This window comes from Meleagris gallopavo, chromosome 2 (assembly GCF_905368555.1).
Source record: "Meleagris gallopavo chromosome 2, MGAL_WU_HG_1.1, whole genome shotgun sequence".
In the NCBI taxonomy this organism is placed as follows: domain Eukaryota; kingdom Metazoa; phylum Chordata; class Aves; order Galliformes; family Phasianidae; genus Meleagris; species Meleagris gallopavo.
In genome coordinates, this window is record NC_139405.1 from 67008255 (window position 1) to 67030757 (window position 22503).

Sequence of the window (22503 nt, forward strand, 5' to 3'; positions counted from 1 at the left end):
AGGTTTTGAACCTACCCTACAGAGATGCTTTCTTTCTCTCTGCAAAGTTGGTTGGCACAACTGTTGTGCAAAAAGCTTTCCTGGAATAGCTCCCCATGTGGAGTCTCTTACAGAATGGAAATGGCTTTATTCCAAAACAGTAGTTGCCTCATCTGGACAGTGTTATTTAAAATCACTTTATGGTGTGGTGTTCACCTGTAGTTGCTAACCCAAGTAGTTTAAAGACCTGTAATAGTGGTCCCCAGGCTGCATCTAGTGAGCATCTTGCTTCTGCGACTGTTTGTAATCTAGAAAAGGAAAAGTCAGAATTGACACTGCCATTGCTATGTTGATGTGGAGAGCAAGTTGCTGTGGTAACTGTAGGCCAGCTTGCAGAACATTTTCACCGGGTTAGCAAATGATTTGTATCACTGCTCCTTGGCTCTTGCTCATAAACTTCATTCTTAATTTTGTTTTGTTTTCTTGTAAGACAGACAACAGTTGTCATCTTTTCAGCTGATGTCTGGTGATGTTCAGAATGTGATGAATAGAGCACTACGCTTAACTGAATCATATAGCTGCTATCATATAGGCAGCCTGGAGTGGTGGAGTCTGTGAGAAGTGCTCAGGCCTCTTCTTGAGGAAGTAAGCAAGGAGAGCTGCTGAGCAACTGCTGTGCCCTCTGGTAATGGATGTTTTGATCTTCCTCTAAAAGAAATGTGTTTGCCTGGCTCCTTGAGCACTGCAATGGATTACCTCATTCCACTTGCCACCATTGGAGCTTAAGGACTCTTAAGGACTGGTTTAATTCCTGCCCAGTCTGTATAATTTTAATGGTTTTGCACAGAAGTGGGGGTGCTGATCGCTAACCTGCAGGATCAGGTAACATTAGCCAGCAATGTTGCATACTTCATTACTCTCGGGTTTAGAAGAGGACACATTTAAAGAAGCCTTAAAAATGATTGAATGGCTGTGAAAAATCATGCAAGAACTCAGTGCTGATAGTGCTTGTATCTCTCCATATCTTTATGACAACATGTTGCCTGTGGTGGTATATGAGATCTCCCATTCTTCTCATGGCTCTGCTCCTCCGTCAGCAGAACAGAGCATTATGGAATAATTGTTACTCCCCCGCTATGGGCACTCCAGTGGCAGCTTCTGAGCTCTTCTGAGATAATGTAACTACATTTTCACAATAGATATGTGAAAATAGAAACCAAGTATTGTTAGCCAAAGTCCTCTTGCTCTGATCTTCTGGGACTTGAATACCAGAAGAGACTTAGGCAAATTTTGGAATTGTATTGGCCCTAGATAATACTGAAATCTTTCTTAGACAGATCCTTCCTTGAAAGAATATTAATAACCATGATCTTCAGCAGCCAATGAAGAAATCTTCCCTCTAAATCTGTTGAAAGCAAGTTATAGTAACTGGAAAAGGAAAATAAAGCTTTTTCAGTTGAGTTTTACCCTAAAGTATATCAGATGCCAGAGACCAAATATAAATTCCAATGCAAAGTTTTGTTGGTTTCTTGTGACAAGAGACAAGAAGTTGTCATATATATCCTAGGATATTTAGAAGAGAATAACACAAATTTAAGAGCCAGTGAAAATTTTTCGTTTACTTTTTCCCATGCGCAATGCTTTTCACTTCCATATATGTTTGGTAGAATCCCTAGGACCATAAAATTAAATTGGATTCACAAAGGCTGGTGCAACTACTGCTTCTAGATGAGATAGCTTCTTCAGGGCTGCTTCAGCAGCCCATCTACTCCTCCTCCATTCACACAGTGGGCTTTTCCTGAAGAAGAGGCTGCTTGTTATGAATCCACCTGTAAGTAACCTCAGCCACAGGAGGAGCAGCTGCCACAGAGCTGTGAGCTGTGACATAACCTAGCTGTCCCTTTTTTCTGCTTTCCTTTCAGTTCTTCCCCTTCTCCTTGGGTGGGCATTAAGAGCAGAGTAGGAGCTTTTGGATGTGTAGGTGAGGGAGGAGGAGTAGCATCGTGTAGGGCAGGAAAGAGGTGGTCAGGAGCCAGCACTGTAGGATGTGCTGGAGAAAAGGGCATGGGCATAGCCCAGAGCTCTCCAACCGTAGAAACTGCCAAGATTTTACCACCACAAGCTGTGTTTTTCAAGAGCCTCCAAAAACTTGTAATCTAGGTTAAGAAGTTAACTTCAAACTATGTTGTATCTCTTTATGGGAGTGAAGGATAGTGACAACAGAAAATAATTCCAACTTAAGTTTAAAGCTAAGTTAAATTCCAAGTTAAAAACAAAACAAAAGCCACCAAGGAAATAACAAACGGAATCTTGCCTCAGTTAGACACCGACTTGCATTCCCCAGCCTCTTTTCAATGGCTCAGTCATGCTACAGTGTGTCATTGTGTATATACTCTTGCACTGGATATGCTTTTTATTTTAATTTTCTGGATTAAAAAAAAAAGATTCTTTTATTAATTCTAGATTTTATTAAGAGATCTCTCATTTGAGTGGCTGTGTGTTTCACTGTGTCACTTACAAGAACAAAGATCCTGGTGGTGTGTCTACTTTGACAAGTCATTCCTCTTCTTTCCCCACCGTCTTGACCTTCAGTAAAATTCTGTGAGAATGTTGTTTAGGAAGGAGCAAACAGTAAGGTGCATGGCCAGACATTCAAAATTCAAGAAGTGCTGATGTGTTTGTAGTTGTGTATGTGTGTTTTGAGAAGTCATGGTACACTATTAGGTGAAAGATTAAAAAGTGAAAGACGTGTGGTTTTCTTTTTAGCTGCAGTTTAATGGTAGGGTAATAGCAGAGTGCCGTACCTATGATATCTGAAATAAAAGGTCATTTTTTATAAATAATACTTTATCCTTTCGTTAAATTAGTCCTGCAAAAAAGTACAATTGTCCAGTCTTCATCACTCTGTTAGAGCTACAGGATGCAGCTATTCTTCCTGCAGAATTGAAAGGAATTACAAAATTAGCAAGGGAGCATTTGTTCCTGTCTGCCCATCTTGTGAGTTATGTTGAAAACTTCCCTAAGAGGAAATAATTCTAAGAGATTGTCAGAAGAACTTTAGATACAGAATCCTAAAATTGAATCATTAGTATTCACTGCAAACCATTTTTTTCCACATGAAACTGATGGAAGATCATGACTCAAAGAATTGTCTCAAGGTAAGTTCCTATTGCCTTAGCGTGTTGTATGTTGACTACAGTGATTTTAGTATCAAAATATAATACAGGGGTATTCTATTCTGAGCATCTGTGTTCACAGAACCATTATATTTGTATATTATGAGCATGACCTCTGTAAACATAAAAGTGTTGTGTAATTCCTGGATAATTAAAAGAGAAAGGTTTTGGGCTGTGTTATAGATTGTTGTGAGTCATTAGAATCTGACTTGTAAATAACCTTCTATATACCTAGAATTATATGATGCATGTGTTAGTTGTCATTTATACCTGCTAACTTTGGAATTTCCTTGCTTGATGCACTGAGATGCTGCTCTGCTTCAGAGCTAAATTGAAGCGTGATAAATTCTTAAGTCTTAGTTCTGTGGATTTTAAAGATGGTTGTTGAATCTGAAGCAGCATTGTTGACTTACAAAAAGGTAGTTTGATGTTGCATGTTTAGGTGTTACCTTGTGTAAGTGCTGTCATACAGCTCTGGTATTATTTTACAGCAAGAATGTGTTGACATTTTTTATTTTACTACTGCTGCAGGCATAATAGGTCAGATAAGAACTAGAATACCAGTACTACAAAATCACTGTCACACGTTATGAAGAACTTGCAAGTATAATTAGTAGGATATTGGGATTATCTCAATACAAAGTCTTTGAAAGAGGGATTGCCTATGCACTGGGACACTCATCAGGGACAGCACATTAAAATAAATTTAATATTAAAGTTACTTGATGGAGCAGCCCAAGAATTAGCATGTTTTTTATTGCCTGAAAGAAGCATTTACGTTAACTCATGACACTGTCATTCAAGTCTCTAGATGGCATTAACAGCGTCCTCTGACAAAGTCACCAGTACTGAGACAGAATAGGCTGCGTTTTTTATCACAGTGGCCTCCGTGGATTCAATTCTAAAAAGGTCAATAAGGGGAGCTAATTAAACTTTACTTGTTGAGAGGTTGCACCAGGATTGACATTTTTCTGTATACACTCTATTAACATATACGAGTGCTTATTTTTAGATTTCTGACTTATCTGTAACTTTGCGGTGCATCCCTGAAAGTTGAATTATCAGTTTCAGTCATTAAAACTGGAGAACTCAAGATCAAACCAAAGTTTGTAGTCTGTCTAAGCTCTGTATAGTGAGTAGAACTAGTTGTTACTGTTGTAAGTAAACTCAGTTACATGAAACATTCTAAATCTTGTCACAGGGAAAGAGTTAAAGCACCCTCAGAAGTTGCTATATTTTCAAAGCAATGACTTCAGTATGTGAAGATGAAGGACTTCTCATGAATGGGTACTACTGTATGTATTTGCATTGGTTGAGGATGTGAAATTCTTCATTCTCTGTATTTTTGCTCTGTGCATGTTGATGAAACCACATAGTCTTATCTGAGAGATAATAGGTTGTTAGTAATTTGAAATTTACTGTCTGTCCAAGAGGGAGAAAACTGAGAATTTCTCCAAAGCTATTGCTTTTGGGAGATGTTCTGCTTGTTGAGAAATGTCACTGTTTCTCTGACTTGTAGAATTGTATTTCTGCAAAGAAGATGGTGGTCTTCCAAAAGCAGGAGAATCTCAACATGGACCTGAAGTATAATGTTTGATTTTCATTCTCGTACTCTTAATTCTGAAAGATTAGGAAACTCGACTCATAACTTATTTTTGAGGTTTAGTGTGTGGGGTTTAGATTTTTTTCTTCCTCCCTTTGTCCCTTCCTTTGTTCTTTCTTGTGGCTTGCTACTTAAGAGTCTATCCTTCTCTAGTTAATAATGTGATGAAAGAAGAATTGTGCTGGGTAGCTTGGTGAGACTGAGCTTGTGCATGGTCTGCCTATATGGCAAAGCTCTTGTAAGTTTGCTTTGGAATTGGAATCCGTTTCGAGTGAGCATGTCTATGAAGAATTGATTTTGGTGAAATTTGGACAAGTTAAGGAGAATAGTAAGCATAAGATGTAGAAGAAAGTTTCACAGAATCACAGAGTGACTGAGGTTGACAGGGCCCAATCCCTGTTTCAACAGGAGCACTCTGAGCAGAGTGCCCAGGCCTACTTCCAGGCAGCTTTTGAGATCTCCATGGAGGAGATCCCACAGCTTCTGGGCAATTGGTGCCAGCGCTCTGTCACCTGCACAGCAAAGCAGTACTGCCTGGTGCTCAGAGGGAGCCTCCTGTGTTTCAGTTTGTGCCCATTGTCTTTCGCTCTGGCACTGGGTACCACTGAGAAGAGCCTGGCTCTGTCTGCGTTACACCTTCTCTGAGTATTTCTACACATTAATGAGATCCTTCTGAGCCTCCTCTTCTCCAGGCTGAGCAGGCTCAGCTTTCTCAGCCTCTCCTCACAGCAGAGCTGCTCCAGTCCCGTCAGCATCTTAGTGGTCCTCTCATGGACTTCTTCTAGTATGTCCATGTCTCTCTTGTATGGGGAGCCAAGAATTGAACAGTACTCCAGGTGGGGCCTCGTGAACTCAAGAGTAGGGGGGAAGAATCATCTCTTGACCTGCTGGCAACACTTTGTATAATGCAGCTAGCAGTTTGCTGGTGACAGTTATAGTGCTATCAGCCTGTAATTGGAGTTGCACTTGAATACTTATTTTGGGAGTAAACCGAAAACCTGCCCATCAGATTGAACAGAAGATTTGGTCTAAGCCTCAATGGGTATTTTTAATGGCCTTTTTTATCACTTGCTTTTGCAGGTTTATCTAAAGATTATATTGGTTATAAAATATAACCAATATGTGTCTTCTTGGTGGGTTTCTTTATTTCTTTTTTTTGTTTTGTTTTTGTTTGTTTTTCCTTTTGTGAGATTGAATAATGTTTGTGGCAGGAGACTCCTTCTGAGGTTTGGCTTCTAAGAATAAGTGCAGATGGAGAGAAGTGTACACATAGGCCATTTATCTGCATTATTTCTTGCCTCTGGATCAGATTGCATTATATCTGGAGATTTTTGAATAGTTTCTACTTTATATTTTCCAGTAGAGTAAGTGTTTTCAGTTTCCTGATAGCAGGGTTTCATGCCTCTGCTAAAATTTGTAATAAGAAGGAAGGCCCTTATAAATTTTTAATTTTTGATATCATACTTGGGGAATGAGTAGCTAGAATAGAGGGGAAGAAACAACAAGACACAGAATCTGATACCATTTTTGTCAGGGAGAATCCAGTTTCTGTATTTTCTGCCTTTTCTTTATTTCTGATCACTGACATTTCACTACAAAATCGTGTTTCATTTTAGAAACCTAAAGATCCGCTGTGGCTGACCTCATCAGCAGAAAGGAGACGTGAGCACAAACACAGAGGCACTAGAAAGTTGTAGCATTCTAACTGGCTGCTACATAGTCTAATGAAGAGAGTGAATGAAATCTCCAAATTTTTTTTGGAATGGCATCTAACAGTGCTAAAAGCAGTATTTGCCAAGTAGGAGGAGCATAGTTCATAGGTAAAGAAAATTGTTGAAAATGCTGTATTGTAATTGTAGTGGTACTTTTTTTTTTAATAATAATTAAAAAAAAGCTTTAATATGTAATTCTAGTGACATGCTTTTAAGATATCTGTACGTTTTTCATTTACATTTTGACATTTAAATCGACATCGTTTTATGATCCTGTAATTTTGCAGCTCATTTCACATACACTTTTTTCAATGGCAAATTGAAATCACAGATGAAGTGCGCTTAACTTGAGTAAGGAAGAAAAAATGTTTAGTGGGATGGGGAAAAAGTTTGTAGCACACAAACATATTCCTTGGCTGCAAATGTGTATGTGCAAATTAGGCTCACTTATGAGAACGACCTTTTCCTTTTTTTCTTGTGCTAACAAATCCCAAGGGAAGTGCATATGGTTCCTTGAAGTATTAAAATGTATCCCGCTGTTGGCATGGTAGAGAACACGTTTTGTTATACTAAAGAACTTGCCAGCATACTACAGTTAAAGTATAACTGGACTGTTGGTTTTTTGGTGGAAGGTTAGCAAGTTTGCCAAAGCACTTTGACTGTGATCCAAAGTTAGATTCTATCCTTCAAATATAGGATAACGTAGGAGGAAAAAAACACAAAAACTTCTTTAAACTGTGCCCCTTTGTCATGTTCTCTCAATTTTTTTCATAAATATGTAGTTTTATTTTTCTAGGTCAGGTACCTTGTAGCTAGGATTTTTGTCTGAAATATTTGCGTTAGTATTTGTCTTCTAAAAGAAAATTTTGTATCTGTGAGGGCTGCTCTGAAAGTAATATGCTCTATTTTATTATGTTGTTCCATGATGTCAGAGGTGGATGGTGGTGGTACGGCAGTAGAGGTTGAACCTTCCTGCCAACATCCCATTACATGTTGTTGCCTTGTGACTGATGGCAGCAGAGGGGCAGTCTGACAAAATGGCGTCTGACATGGAAGTGTGTATGCAGCAAAGGTGTGTCACTGAATTCCTCCATGCAGAAAAAATGACACTGATTGACACTGACATGCTGAACACTGATGGAGACCAAACGGTGGATATGAGCCCAGTGAAGCAGTGGGTGGTGCATTTCAGCAGTGGCGACAACAACGTGAAGGGCAACCGTGTACAGATGTCCCACCACAAAATAAAGAGCATCTCAATCAGCTCATCCACAGATTACAGTCAGAGAACTGTGTATAGAACTGAATATCAGCTTCAGTGCATTGGAAGAGATGGTGGCAACATTGGAATGTCACGGAGTTTGCAAGAGATGGGTCCTATGAATGTTCACCCAGGAACTGAAAGAGCACCATGTATGAATTTGACAGGGGCTATTGAATCAATATGAGGCTGAAGGTGACAGTTTCTTGGATTGCCTCATTACTGGTGATGAGGTGTGGTGTCACCACTATGAATCAGAGTCAAAACAGCAGTCCCTAGAGTACCAATGTGTGAATTCTCCATCGAAGAAGTTCAAGAGGCAGTCCTCAGCAGGGAAGGTGGTGTGCACTGTCTTTTGGGATAAGAAGGGCGTGATCCTTCTGGATTTCCTGGAACCAGGACAAACCAACTCTGACCACTGCATCACAACTAATGACTAAGCTGAATGCTTGAGCTTCCAGAGTCAGGTCAGAGAAGAAGGCACCCTTTCTCTTGCAGTACACTAATGCTGGGCCTCGCACCACTTTGAAGACCATGAAAAACATTGCCAGTCTTGACTGGACTCTCCTGCTGCATCCACTGTATAGTCCAGACTTAGTACATTCTGAGTTTCATTTGTTCAGGCTGATGAAAGGTTAATTTGGGCAGCATTCTTCTAGCAATGACATTGTCATGACAACTGTGAAACAGTGGTTCACCTCCACTGGTGCACATTTTTACAAGCATGGCATGCAGGTTCTTGTTCACTGCTGGTGAAAATGCATAGTTAATGGTGGTGACTTTGTTCTAAAAGAGTGTTTTGTAGCTGAAAATTTGCTCTATCAAGTAGCATCATTGTGCTCTTTTTATCTGTTGTATTTTCTACAGAAATAAGGAGGAGGCATCGCTTTCATTGTGACTTCTATATATGTTGGAAGTAAGAAATACCTTATATGCAGTGTAGCAGCGAGGAAATTTTGTTTGAATGCATGGTTTTGTTTCAACCAAAGACAGCAGTATAGAAGAATAGATCAGGCTAGCACTGATAGCAAATTTAAAATTTTGAGCATGCAACCTTATGTTTTTTTTTTCCCCTGGACTAAAGTTTTTTAGTGTGTCATTCATCGTATGAAGCTCAAGCTCCTCAAGTAGTTGAATAATTTTATGTATGATTAGTACAAAATGGCCATTTCTAAAATCTGACTGAATGAAGTAGAAATTGATGTGAAAGTTTCAGGGCTGTTTGGTTCTGCAGAGATGTTAGCTTTCTCCTGAAATTCATTCAGATTTTCTTACAGGAAAGTGTGTAGTTGCAGATCATAACCAGAATGTAGTTGAACATAGCTGTGGTGGTTAATCAGGTCAAGCCACATCAAAGAGTGTGTACATTAGGATTTTTTTTTTGTTTTCCTCTGTCTCATGTGGAATAAGTGAGATCAGACCTAGTTGGTGCTAAGTTAAATTAACAGCTGGACAGCTAAAGCAGGGAAAACCGATGTTAAGAGGAAAGTAGAGCCTTATTTTTTCTGCAAGTCAGCGCTCTACTAATGTTGATGAGTAATTTGTGAAATACTGTTGCACAGAGGCTTTTATTTCTGGGATAGAAGTTTAAGAAGTTTAAGAAAGATCCTGAAATCTGGAATTCAGTTTTCATGCAACTCTTTCTACAGATGAGATGCAGCACTGCCGCTTCTGTGCAGAAGTTGTGAAAAGTTTTCTGGAGCATTTTTGTTGGTGCTGTTTTTGTTTTTTTCTTCATTCCAGTGGTGGTTTATATAACAAACAAACAAACAAAAAAAGAAAGATGTCATCATTGTGTTTGCTTTCAGAAGCATTTGATATGGTCTGTCAGTAAGGTGATGGTTGGATGGTAAGATGTTGGTTTGGATAACATCACACTGTACAGGTACAAGGTATGTCTTGTTGATCTTTGTTCCAGACTAGTTGCGTTCTTTTTTCCTAAGATAAGAGAGTTCAGATATTTTTATCACAGTGTTGAGTTGCATTTTTTAATAAATGAAAGTATTAAGCAGAAACAGTCTTTCAGATCTTCAAAGAAGAAACAGGTATTCTTCAAAATATGCTGAACTTTGTATTGGAATTTGAGGCTGCATTTTTCATGCAAGATAAATTTTGTCATTTGCTGAAGATAAGCTACTGCTAAAAATGCCAATTCTATTCTGGCTTGATGGTAATGGGAACTTTTAGTGTTGTTTAGAGCTACATGGCAAAATGAGTGCCATGTTAGAATAAAATTCCAGGTGTGCTTGGATAATCTCCATATTTTTATAAATTGTATAAAAATGTTGGTTATCTTTCTTGGAAATCACAGCCAGAAATTTCTGTCTCCTCATTCATTTCATCTTTTGTCTCAGGAAAGATTTAACATCAGTGCTGTATTCCTTTGTCAGAACCTTTGTTTTCTGTTTGCCCCTCGGTGTCTCGGAGGCAGGATCAAATCAGCAACTTTCAATTTCTTTCCTTGAGACTTTTAATTATGGAGTAATTTTCTTTCTGGCAGCTTCACCTGTAGCTCTCTAGAGCTGAAGTTTCCCCTAGGTGATGGACCTTGGATAATCTTTATTTTTCAGAAGTCTGAAGAAGATTCCTTTATTTTACCTTTTATCTTAGGATATTTGTCTTGGAAGTTTTTCCAAGGTTGCCTGGCTCTGTAGTGAATAAGTTTTCCTTGTTCTGTAGGCACCTGAAGTAGTAAATAGGCTTCTTTAAAGCAAAGTGACAAGTCTAGCATGTCGTTCATTTTTTTTTTTCATTTTTCTTGATTCTTCTCCAAGAATAACATTTTAATAAAGTACACTCCTTCTGTGGCAGCTCTGCTGTAGCTCTTTTCACTGTTAGCAGTGCTGCTTTCCACATGTTTGCCATGCAACTGAGGTCACTCCAGTGGAGAGAAATGAGGTTCCTGCTTCACATTCCTGCCTTGTTTTCTCTTGCCTTTTTTTTTTTTTTTTTTTTTTTTTTCTCATGGACTCCAGTAATTCTGCTAGGCTACGATCCTTAACTTTGTCCTTCAGATTCTGGCACCAGGCAGTCGAGGAAAAATTGAGGCAATCAGTACCACTAGTGCCTTTCCAGCACTAGTAGCTCTATTACAAAACTGCATCTCTTTCTGTCAGTGTACTGTTTTTAAGTTGTAGTTCATCTTTTTATATCATGTCTTCTTTAAATAAAGCAGTGTAAGGGTTAGGTTGTCTCATCTCTTGCATGTGAAGCCTAGAGTCCTTCTGAACGACGCAAGCCATGTTTTTGCCCTTCACTCCATATTCTGCTCCAAATTTTGTTTTGCTTTTTAAAACTCGGCTGACTGAGTTTTAAAAAAAAATTTAATTTTAATTTCCTAAATTGAAATCCCACTGATATGGAATTCATAAAGGTTTTGCCTTTGCACCTCCACCTTTTTGTTGTTGTTGTTGTTGTTGTTGTTGTTTTTCTTTAATGTATATTTTCACGTACAGCAAGAAGTGACACTTAGAATCATAGAATGGTTTGGATTGGAAGGGACCGTAAAGCCCACCCAGTCCTACCCTCTGCCATGGCCAAGGCTGCCCCTCTCTAGCTCAGCTGCCCAGGGCCCCATCCAATCTGGCCTTGAACACCTCCAGGGATGGGATGTCCACAGCTTCTCTGGGCAGCTGTGCCAGTGCCTCACCGCTCTCTGAGTAAAGAATTTCCTACTAAAGCTAACCTAAATCTCCCCTCTTTTAGTTTAAAGCTATTCCCCCTTGACCTGTTACTACATGACCTTGTCAAAAGTCTTTACTTGTAATTCTTGTAGGCCATCTATCTGATCTATCTTCAGCCCTCTAAACATCCTCTCCATCTCTGGACTCACACCGACAAGTCCAAGTCTTTCTTATGCTGTGAGTCCAGGAGCTGAATGCATGTGGGGTCACAATTAATGCAGTTCTGTTGATAATAAAGTTCTTCTAGTCTCTGTCAGCTATAGAAATTGTAGATTTTTCAAAAATGGGCCTTAAAGCATTTAAAAAAAAATAAATAGCTAAGTAGTAGGCAGTATAATATAGAATGAATGTAAAAGCTTGTGTTCAATTTCAGTAGTCCTTCTATCTAGGACTAGTGTACCTTTTCAATCTGAAACTGCTATTCAGATGCACTTTAATGCACATACCTTTTTTTCTCTTCACTCAAGGAAGAATGGGATTTAAATTTCCATTTTTTTTTCCTTCATAAGCATAGCACTCATTAAAATTTTAAATTGTATGGCTATTGAATAGGAGAGCAATGCTCTAGCACTTAATATTTTTTCCAGTAGATGCTGACTTTCATCCCAGTAGGCCTGTTTCTTCTTTCCAACAGTTGCACACTCTCTTGCATTCTTACCAAACTTTCAAAACACATATGCCCTTGTTATTCAGCTTTATGGTTAATGCACATAAGTGGGTCAAATAGTAAATGTTTGCACTGTACATAAAAGCACAAAGTCACTGACTTTGGAAGAGCCCTCTGTAGACCAGCTAGTTCAGCTTGCACCCTATGCTCAAAGCACAGCCCCCTAGAACAGGTTGTGCTCATGGTTGTGACCCATGGGATATTGAGTTGGGGCCGAGGTAAGATCACACTCAGAATTAGCAAATATAAATTCTTATATGCAAATGACATTTCTTCTCTTTCAGCTTCTGCCCATTGCTTCTTGTCCTTTCATTAAACCACTGCTTAGTGAGAAAAAATCAGACTTTAAAAATTCTATTTATTTTTAACTGTTTTATGAGAACTTCCTGTGCAAGCACTGATCGAAATTGGAAAACGACATGAGTCTGCTGTATTTCAGTGGGAGCTGGATCCATTTTGTAAAAATAATTTGTTTATAAAGTATTTTTTAATCTGGTTACAGGTAATACTTTGATCTAAAATGTCTGTGTTGGACTTCTGAAATGGTCAGTATGCCATAGGTGTTCTATATCTCCCTTTTTTCCTGTTTTCCTTTTTTTTTTTTCTTCTTCTTCTTTTTTTTTTTTTTTTCCCTGAGTTATGGCATGAGATGTGTTACACAGCCAAATCACAGGAAGAATAAGTGAATGCAATGGCAAGAATCTCTGTTAGCATGCACTGCTGGTAGGTCCTGCTTCAGACTTTCCCGGAGAGGTACCAAATCAGATTCAGTAACCAGTCAAATTCTCTTGATACTTCCAGCCATTTGTAAAACAAAAACACTTGCACATTATATACTGTAGCTACAACTGAAGGACTGAAACGTAAAGAAATGTGATTCTTTGTATTTTACAAATCACCTGCCAGAATAACGTCTGCTTATTGAGACATAAGGAAGGTGAGTTTACAGTTTGCTATGTCTTCTCTGAACAATTCCAAATGTAATATAACAAGAACATAATTCTAAAGCACACTTTACTACCAGTAGGTGTAAATACAGTGACACTTTTATTTCCTGTTCAAATTCATTATTTTAATCCCTGTCAGATACATATTTGTGGTAGTAACGTACCCTGCATGGCAAGTGCTGAGAAAACATTTATAGAAAGCTTTGCCAAAGAAGTCTGACTGTATAGACTACAGTGACTTTACTGTTGGGGCTCTTCATGTGTTTATGGAAAAAAGGCACTAGTTAAGCATGTCTGATTTGTAGATTTTGTTGCTCAAATACCCAAGTTACTTAATAACTCTAATACGTTAGATCGAGTAGCACAGCAGTTCTATTGATATGCTGGCAAAGAAGCAAACATGACCAGTCTTTACCATCTGTTTATAATGCTATATAAAGAAGACCTTACTGGTTGCCATGGAAACCAGCATTTCCAAAACCACAAGTGTTTGCTTAAATTCTCAAGCTTTCTAAAGTCTTGTCTTTTCTGAAGGAGAAATAATAGGAAATCTCTAAAGTTCTCCAGTGATTCTTTTTTTCCTAACAATTGCTTTGCTGTAATATGCTTTCAGCATTTTTGCACTGTATCTTGTTTCATTACTTCATAAATTTAAGGAGTGCCATTTGTAACTTAATGACTCCATTTGATGCTTAGCAATGATCCAGGAAAAGGAGGCAGATATTTGTCGTGTGTTGTGTTTATCTTTGTCAAATGAGTTTTTCCTGTTCACGTGAACAATCCTCATTGTGGTATTGACAATGTGGAATGATCCTACAGAATTTGGGTAAAGGTCAAATTAAGAATTTTTATTACTGGATTAAAAAAAATAATAATCAATGATAATAATCAATAATCACAGTTGCCTACTCGGGTCTCACTGCAAAGTGACCCTCTAGAATGAGTAATCTAGAGAAAAAATGTAATTAAGATAATAGTAGTAAGAGTTATGGTCTGGGTTTGTGTTCTCTACTGTTGGCTTAAATTGTTTTTCAATTAAAATTATGAAAGAAGCCACTGAGATGCCCCCAGTATGTGGTATTTGGAAGAATATACATTTACTATTAGTATCTCAGAATATGTATATTTCTTCTCTTTTCTAACTGTGTGTATGTGTTGCTGCCTTTGTGTGTTGCTGCCTTGCATTCTGTCCTAACTCTCTGCTGTGGTTTAAGTTGTTTTTGTTGTTGTTCTGCTTCCTTTCAAGTTTGTGAAAGGCTTTTACTGTGTATAAGCACTTAACTTCAGTAGGTATTGACAAATGTAAAGCCTTTAGAAAAGGTGCTGCAGTCAGATTATTGGTGCCGGTTGGTTTTCAACCACTTAAAACAACTTCTGTTTCTTTCTATTTAAAAGGAAGATTGTATTTACAGGCTTAATTTATATTAAGCTACTTGGACTAAGTGAAAAAAATCTTCTGAAGCTCATGTTCACTGCTACTGAAGAGCTGTCTGTTTTTAGAGATTACATATCTGTAATCCATCTAAATAATGCAGAAGACCAGTTAAGTTGTTTAGAAATATTGCTGAGTACAAAAGGTTATAAGAACTTTTTAGATCATTCTATTATGACAATGCGCGTCTCAACAGTTTTGCTTTTTCTATTTCCTACATCTGTAAAACACATTATGAGCATTTTCATTGTGAGATGATGGCCAGGAGCTGACCTATTTCGTTGTTGCATTTTCCTAGTAGAGTTTATTTCATACAAAATACATCTTTATGACAGGCTTTACTGTTACAATATTGTCAAAGTGACACTGGGCTCCAGAGGTGTCTGAAATCATTAGCTTTGTGAAGCTAATAATATTTCTGTCATTCAAAGTATTTATATTCCTTTCATTTAGCAGAATATTCTTACATCTTTTCAAAAAGGTAGCCTTGTGCTTGAGTAGATTTCTTGATACTGGTTGGCAGTGAGGTGCTATGCTGTACCTCCCACTGAGTTTAAATAAAGTAAATATTGACGGAGAAATCAGACACACAAAAATTAGGCTTCTGTCTAAGTATTTGTGGTTAGAAAAAATAGGGGTGCCAGACCTGCAAGCAACTGCTGGTCAGAGTAATTGCATTCAGACACTGACTGCTTTTTGTGGTATTAGCTTGCATGTTATCCACATCACATTCCAAGATCAAGCCAACACTGACCAGGAAAACCAGCAAAGGTTGGCAGTTGGCTTAAAAATACTACTTTTTTTTTCTTCCCCTTTTGGTGTCTTAATGTCAACCTTAAGGTAGTGCTTTTGCCACCTCTAATGCTCATCTGATGGGGGGAAGGTAGTATTATTATAACAAATCTGTAATGAAAACTTCTTCTGAGTAATTAATGTATTTCAGATAATGTGTGATTGTAGCTGCCTGATATTTTTATTGTAGGATCTTCTTTTTCATTGTAGGTTGTTTTCTGATCTTAAAATGACCATGCAACCTGCAGCCAGTTCTACGGAAACTTTAGTTAACCCAGTGCTGTGTTTTTTCAACTCATGAAAAAATCTAGTTGTCCTCTTCTTACCTAATAAAGCTCTATCCTCTTGGTACTCAGCTGCTAATAAATTTTGCGGAAAATTAGGAGCCCAGAACTGTTTTTGTTTGTTTGTTATTAGCAGGAATTCTTCCCATTGATCTTTGGGGGTAACCTATAGTAAATTAAGTCAGTGTATCAGAAACTTTAAAAAAAAAAAAAAAAAAAAAACCCAACAGAAGTATGTCATCATGGTAATGATTCATGTAACTTCTGCCTTTGGACAGCCAACTAAGTCCAGTAGCAGTGAATGGCAGACTGATACTTATGTTTGAATGGGGTTTTAAAGGCTCCAAGAAAAAAGAAATCTTTTAACAATTCAAATGTTGTATCAATTTGTAGGAGCCATAAATGTTCAAAGACAGCAAACTGCCACTTAGCCATCATCAAGTATCACTATTTGCTTTGCAACGCCCCAAAACCTGCAGCTTTTAAATTTTTTTTTTTTTATGGCATTTGACTTTTGTGAGGCCTTGCCCATTTGAATCTCCACAAATTTATTTAAACTTTTGGTTTCTAGAGTTTTCTTGAAGGTTCCATTATTTGTGATCATTGCTGTGTTTAAAAAGGTGTTGGAATTTTATTTTTGAAAGTACTACAGCATATGGGATATATACTGAAGCCAGAAGAAATAGGTGTAAGTAACAGCCCCAGAAAGAATATCCTGAGCTGGAAAGAACCAACACAGATAATTGAGTCCAATTCCAGCTTAAACACCTACCTTTCCTATAAGCTGTAATTTTAATGTATGTTGAATGTTCTTTAGTCGGTCTCCCCATCCGTGGGACCAGGCTGCCTGGAGAAGCAGGGTGCCCCATCCCTGGAGGCACACAGGGCCAGGTTGAATGGGCCCTGGGCAGCTGAGCTAGGGGGTGGCAGCCCTGCCCATGGCAGGGGTGGGACTGGGTGGGCTTTAAGGTCTCTTCCAACCTGAGCCATTCTGTGATAACTATGCTCAAAACATGTGGCATGATAAGGCTTTTTTTTTTTTTTTCCAGTTGACAAGTATTTTTAATGTGTTTGAAGACACGTTGTCTAGAGGGTTATTTAATATGTACTTGAAGCTTCAGTAGGTGAAAATAAGTCACTATAGACTGCTGTTAACATAAACAAAATATATAATTAAATAGTGTATGCCTGTTTGAGTGTGGTCATATGGTCAATCATGTGATTCAAGTAAGTGCATCTGTAATAGAGTGGTTTAGCATTTGTTAAGAAAATGAATATCAGGAAAGTTTTCTCTTATTTACTTCTGACTAGTCATTAATAAAACAAATTGGATAAAAGCCCTGAGGCTAGTAGAACTCTTACATTTCTAATAAAGTATCCAATATTCTCACCAAATAACTCTGTCATTTGCTTCTAGCACTAGATATAGAATCATCAGTTATATTTGATTTTGATTAACATTAATTAATTTGACTAATTTTGAAAAAATGTTTTTTTTAATGTAGTAGCACCTGCAACCATGTGTATATTCTTATAAACTTTCTGTCTTGGATAAAATAGGTGTTACTTTCCCTAGGTGTTACAGATTTAAACTGTGTTTATATTGTCACATCTGAGATTGTCGGGTAGAATTGAGATGTTTCTTTTTCAGAACAGTTTTTATTTCAGCTTAATATTAGCCTGTGTTTTTCAAAGACATTATCCTAGGTTTATAAATCTTTTTTTATCAGCATAATTGATTGTGGTTGTTGCAGTCCTTTTCCAGTTGCTTTTTATTAAGTGCTGTGTAAACAGGTGATTTTTTCCCCTCCTTTTGTTCAACATCTGTGTGGGGGAGGCTGAGAAATGGCTGCTCAGCACCCAGTATCTTTCCCTGCTTTTCATCCCCGTGTAAATAAACAGATCTCGAGTATGACCCAAACCAAAATGAACGATTCTGTCAGTGGGACACCATCGATAGAATGTGTGGAAAGGGCAGAATCACCAAAAGAGAAGAGAAGAAGAGCCATTTGTTCACTTAGCCCCTAGCCATCAGGGCAGTGATTGGAGCACCCACCTGGGCTGTGAGAGAAGGTCACCCTGGGGGCCCGCTGGGTAACTAATGGGAGGGCTGCAGACAGAGCCTTGCCTTTTTGCATTGGCAATGAGCAGAACATTTGGAAAACAGACATGTTTGACTGAACATTTATCAGCTCTCTTTTTGACCACTGTAAAATACCTTATCATATCTGTTTTAATTAGATCTTTTTTTTTCCTGAGTTCTTAGCTATTAAATTGGAACCAGCACTCCTGCATATAGATTTGATCTCTTATACGTCCCCATTCATTCAGTTGATCCAGTTGGCTGTGGCTTTTTTCCCCTCCCATATTTCACCCACATCCACCTCTTCTTTACAGTCACCACTCTATTTTGCATGTTTCTTATAGTTTAAATTCTGGATATGATAGAATGAAAAAAAATGGTAAGAACGTTAGCTGTATTTGCCTGAGGACCTGCTATAATGCAAATAACTTTAAATCTTCACGGCATTTAATCAACATTGCTCAAAAGTAGGAATAGAGCTTGCAATCAGTACTCTGTTTTTTACTTATTTATTTATAGAAACGGAAATTAATGCAGGAGTTAAGCCTCACACTTATTGAAGGTTAGTATTTTAACTGCAGAATGTACTGAAATGGCTGCACATGTGGAAAAATACACAGAGCAGTAAGGGAAATGCTTGTGTTTGCTTGATTTATTCGCTGCAGCAGAGGACTCTGGTAGTAGGAGGTGTAATTTGCAGCACATTAGCTATTAGCCAGTGTCATTGCTTGAGTGGGTGGTGTGAGCCTCTTGTGTCTGTATGGTGTCACACTGCGCATGTTTCAGAGCTGGGCTCTTCTCCCCTGTGCTTTCAGATTAAATTTTTGTGAACAATATTCTGTTTCAAACCGAGAATCTGCGTTTTCAGACGGGTTATTCTATCGCATGGATAATATCTCGAGTAAATGCTCACTCCACACCTCCCCTGAAATTCATAACGTTTTGCAAAACTGAATTGTCGCAGTGTTTACTTACCTACTTCTTTTGACATGAGGTCCCCCGAAGATGTAGTATGTTATTTGCAAGATACTCAGCCTGTAACTCCACAGCAAGCAAGCAAAATTACACTCCTGGTTGGTTTTTTTTTTTGCTTTTTTTTTGGGGGGGGGGGGGGGGGGGAAAGCTACACTGTGCATGTACATGAACACTTGTGTTCAGCTGAGGCTTTCTAAAAGAGTCTGAGCTTGAAGCATCTTTTTTTTTTTTTTCTGTGTGCACAATTTCACTTGGGTAGCTTTTAGTTCACTTTTTTTTCCCTAGAGGCACCTGTCTCCTGCCACATACCCATCAAGACTAATTGCACCATCTGGAAGACTTTTGTGTAGCTGTTACTTGTGCAGAATATCTCTTGGGAGCTTAATTCTGAATGTGAATGTGACCCCTGAAGCCATGTCAAGTAGCTGCAGTAGTTTCCAGCCTCTAAAGGATGATCACCGTAGGCTTTATTTGTTTCAAGTCTCATGCGGTTTGCTTTAGTACGGATATGTTACATGTCAGTAACACAGCTTCAGTCATGTTTTGAAGGGAATAAGACTTTGAATGTGGGTCTGGTAATTCATAGAAAATTCTGTCTAAAATTGCATCCAAACCATATGGATTTGGATTTAGTCTATATGACTAGGTGTAGAAATGACAGACGTGTTGCTCCTTACTATTACACTATGTAATTTTTATGTTCTGTTCTTCCTCCACCCACATCTGCAGTTCTCGTTAATAACATTCTGCTAAAAATGCAAGGCATTCTTTTGAGTGTGGTTGCAACCCCCCAGAACAGCTCTAAAACAATTGTTTTCCTTATTGCTATGAATCTGTTCAAGTATTTTCAGTACAGGTAATTATCTCTCATTCCTCACTTAAGCGTTATTATAAGCTTTATTAGGTTAAAAGCACTGCAGCACTTCATTTCCACCAGTGTCTCTCTGGGCAGTGCCTTGTTTAAAGGTTGGTGCTTTAAAGTCTTGTGGTGGTCTGGACAGTTTTCTTCTATCTGTAATAATGTGTCCGTTGGAAAATTATGGAGCGCTGAGCATGGAAAACCAAAGCATTCTGACTTAAAGTATCAGCAAAATTTGTTATGTTTTGTTTAAAAAAACAGACAACACTACTCTTTTCTCTTGGGATCCTGTATATATTGTGTCAGGCACTCTTATTTTACCAGTATATGTATATGGGTAAAAAAAATATGTATATTTGTTTTCCTGAAATCACCTTTTTTTTTTTTTTTTTAGCGATGTTAAGTGTTGAGGAAATATGAGGACTCTATTAGTACTTAGTTGCATCAGCTGTGTAACTTGTTTGCTTGTAAGTAGTGTGGTCAGCTGAAGCTCAACCAGAGAAGCGTGGTAAGAATAGCCATTCCTTTGTGTGCTATGGGAATGAAGGTATGTAAGGTGAAAATTCACAGGATACTAATGGTAAGCAGCTTTCTCCTCATCTTTAAATCCCTCCCCATATATACCTGGTGAGCAAAACAAAGTTGTACATTGCAGTACCACTCTGTGTCTTAGGAACTGATCTGAGCCGTGTAAGCTTTCCTGGTTTTCAATGGTTGGGAAGCACTGCGTGAGTGGTTTACAAAGAGAAACCATTGTCTGCTCTGAAAAGCTGTACAGCATCTTCCTTTCAGCAGTTGTTATGCTGCTGTATTCAGTTTTTTTAAAGGATCGTTGTGGATGGAAGAAGTGAGAGCTGATGGCTGTGACTTGGCTTTTCCTCAGAAAGTTGAGTCCTGTGTTAAATACTGACGTCTGTGCTGAATTTAGTCTCCCACAGAAATACTGATTACCCACGTTCTCCTAATTTACAGAAACATTTTGATTAGTTTGTGATTTGCTACAAGGTAGCAAGGTAACGTGTTCATAGAATCACAGAATGTCCCAAGTTGGAAGAGACCCACAAGGACCACCAAGTCCAACTGTTGGCTCCACACAGCACCACCCAAAACCAAACCCTATGTCTAAGAGCACTGTCCCAGTGTTCCTTGCACTCAGGGTCATGCCCGCGTCCTCTGGAGAAGAACCTCTTCCTAACTTCACTGCCCCTCCCCTAACACAGCTCCATGCCGTTCCCTCGGGCCCTGTCGCTGTCACACAGAGCAGAGCTCAGCGCTGCCCCTCTGCTCCCTGTGAGGAGCTGCAGCCGCCATGAGGGCTCCTCCTCAGCTCCTCTGCTCTGGGCTGAGCAAACCCAAGAACTGCAGCCACCCCTCACATATCTTACATTGCTAGATCTTTCACTATCTTTAGAGTTGTGTGAATTGCCATTTTCATTTTATTGCCCTATTAAGAGGCTAATGTGGAATTGCACTGTTGAAGGTTAAGACTGGTGGCTGATGCTTGCACCTGGCCAAGTTTTAGCTGTGATTGTAAATGTTTGACATCCACTCGGTTCTTAAAACTCAGTTGAACCAAACTCTGAAGCTGTCTCAAGCCATAACCTTGTGCATTCCTCTTGGAAGCCTTCCCTCACACCACAGCTGTGCATGGTGCTGTGAGCATGGTCATGTGGGACCAGGCTCACCCAGCACCAGCCGCCTGAGCCAGCTTGTTCTCCACTGAGCTTTTGGAGGCATGTGGTCCGCTCTGTCACTGAGGGAATAGTTAGGAAGACTGACGAAAGAAATAGAGTGGTTATCTGCAGTAGCACATGAACTTTTTCATGTGGAAGCATATTTAAATTACTTTTATATATATATATTTACATGTCTGCATAAGTGAAATAGTGTACCGAAGATATTATTGTGTTGTGAAGTGGTGTAAATGTAATGAGAAAAAAATCCAAATGGACCTTTAGCTTGCATGCAATGTTTTACTTATTCAAATGCACTTCCAAGATAGGCATCCTAACCTTTCAGTTAGCTGCTTTACAGACTGGTGCGGATTGATTTCCTTCAGTGATTAGGGCTAAAATTACACAATGGGACAAAGTGAGTTGGAGCTCTTAGTAATCTATGATGTAATTCTTATCTATTCAGCAAATATTTAAATTATATTGGAGATAAGGGCTCTTTCTGGAAAGCAGATTACAGATTTAATAGCATCTGGGATATGTATATATATTTTTTGTAGCTATTTAGCTTTATTGATGATCATAGGAAGTAGAAAGCAGCTTTGATAAGGACAGAAAGAATATAATTTGAGATACTGGATGATGCTTGGGCATTACTTTGATATACTCATTTTGCAACATCATATGAAGCGCAGGACATGTGTTACCCTTTGGAAATAAACGGCATTTAATCCTGAATACTCAATTTGCTCTGCAGTAGTAATATTTCATAGTAAGTTACAGGTGACAAAAGTTTGTGATTAATAATTACAGCTTATTTTCATGCAAATGTGATTATCAAAGACTTAGAGAAATGAGGGGAGCTCGAGATCTGAGTCTTTCTGTTTTGTTATAAGCAGTGAAAATGGATTGTAAATAATGTGCTTTTTAATTTTTTTTTTTTTTTTCAGGGGTTTCGTGTATGATAGTCGAAATAATTTACAGATGCGAGGTTTGGTTGTATTGCTTATTTCCAAAGCTGCTGGACCCAGCACAACAGAGCTCTCTTTCCAGCACAACATGGTCAGTGGGATTTATTCCAGGTACGTGGTAACTTTCTTTAGCAAGATACGCACAGATGCATTTGATTGGCAATGTCATGGTGATTTCAGAACATCCTTGTGGCCTGCTCAGCTGTTAAGGAAAAAATCAATACTTGCCTAATTATAAATCCTTATTCCACAGGATTATTATAAGCTTTCCATGGTGAAAAACATTTCCTGCCAGTTGTGTAGCTCATATAATATTCATGCCTAAGTCTTAATTGATGTTTCTTGATACAGCTAAATCAAAAAGATTTGAATCAAGTTAGGTATTCGAAAGTTTATGTTAAGAGGT

At 38.4% G+C, this 22503-nt stretch overlaps 1 protein-coding gene across 1 annotated transcript in view; it reads left to right on the plus strand.

Moving 5' to 3' along the window:
- The window catches only part of PDSS2 (decaprenyl diphosphate synthase subunit 2), a 114450-nt gene that overhangs the window by 25412 nt on the left and 66535 nt on the right, over positions 1-22503 (plus strand). The window contains exon 2 of the mRNA XM_085217562.1: positions 22077-22208. Within this exon, the coding sequence (XP_085073688.1) occupies positions 22077-22208 (132 nt within the window). The remainder of the gene's footprint in view (positions 1-22076; positions 22209-22503) is intronic.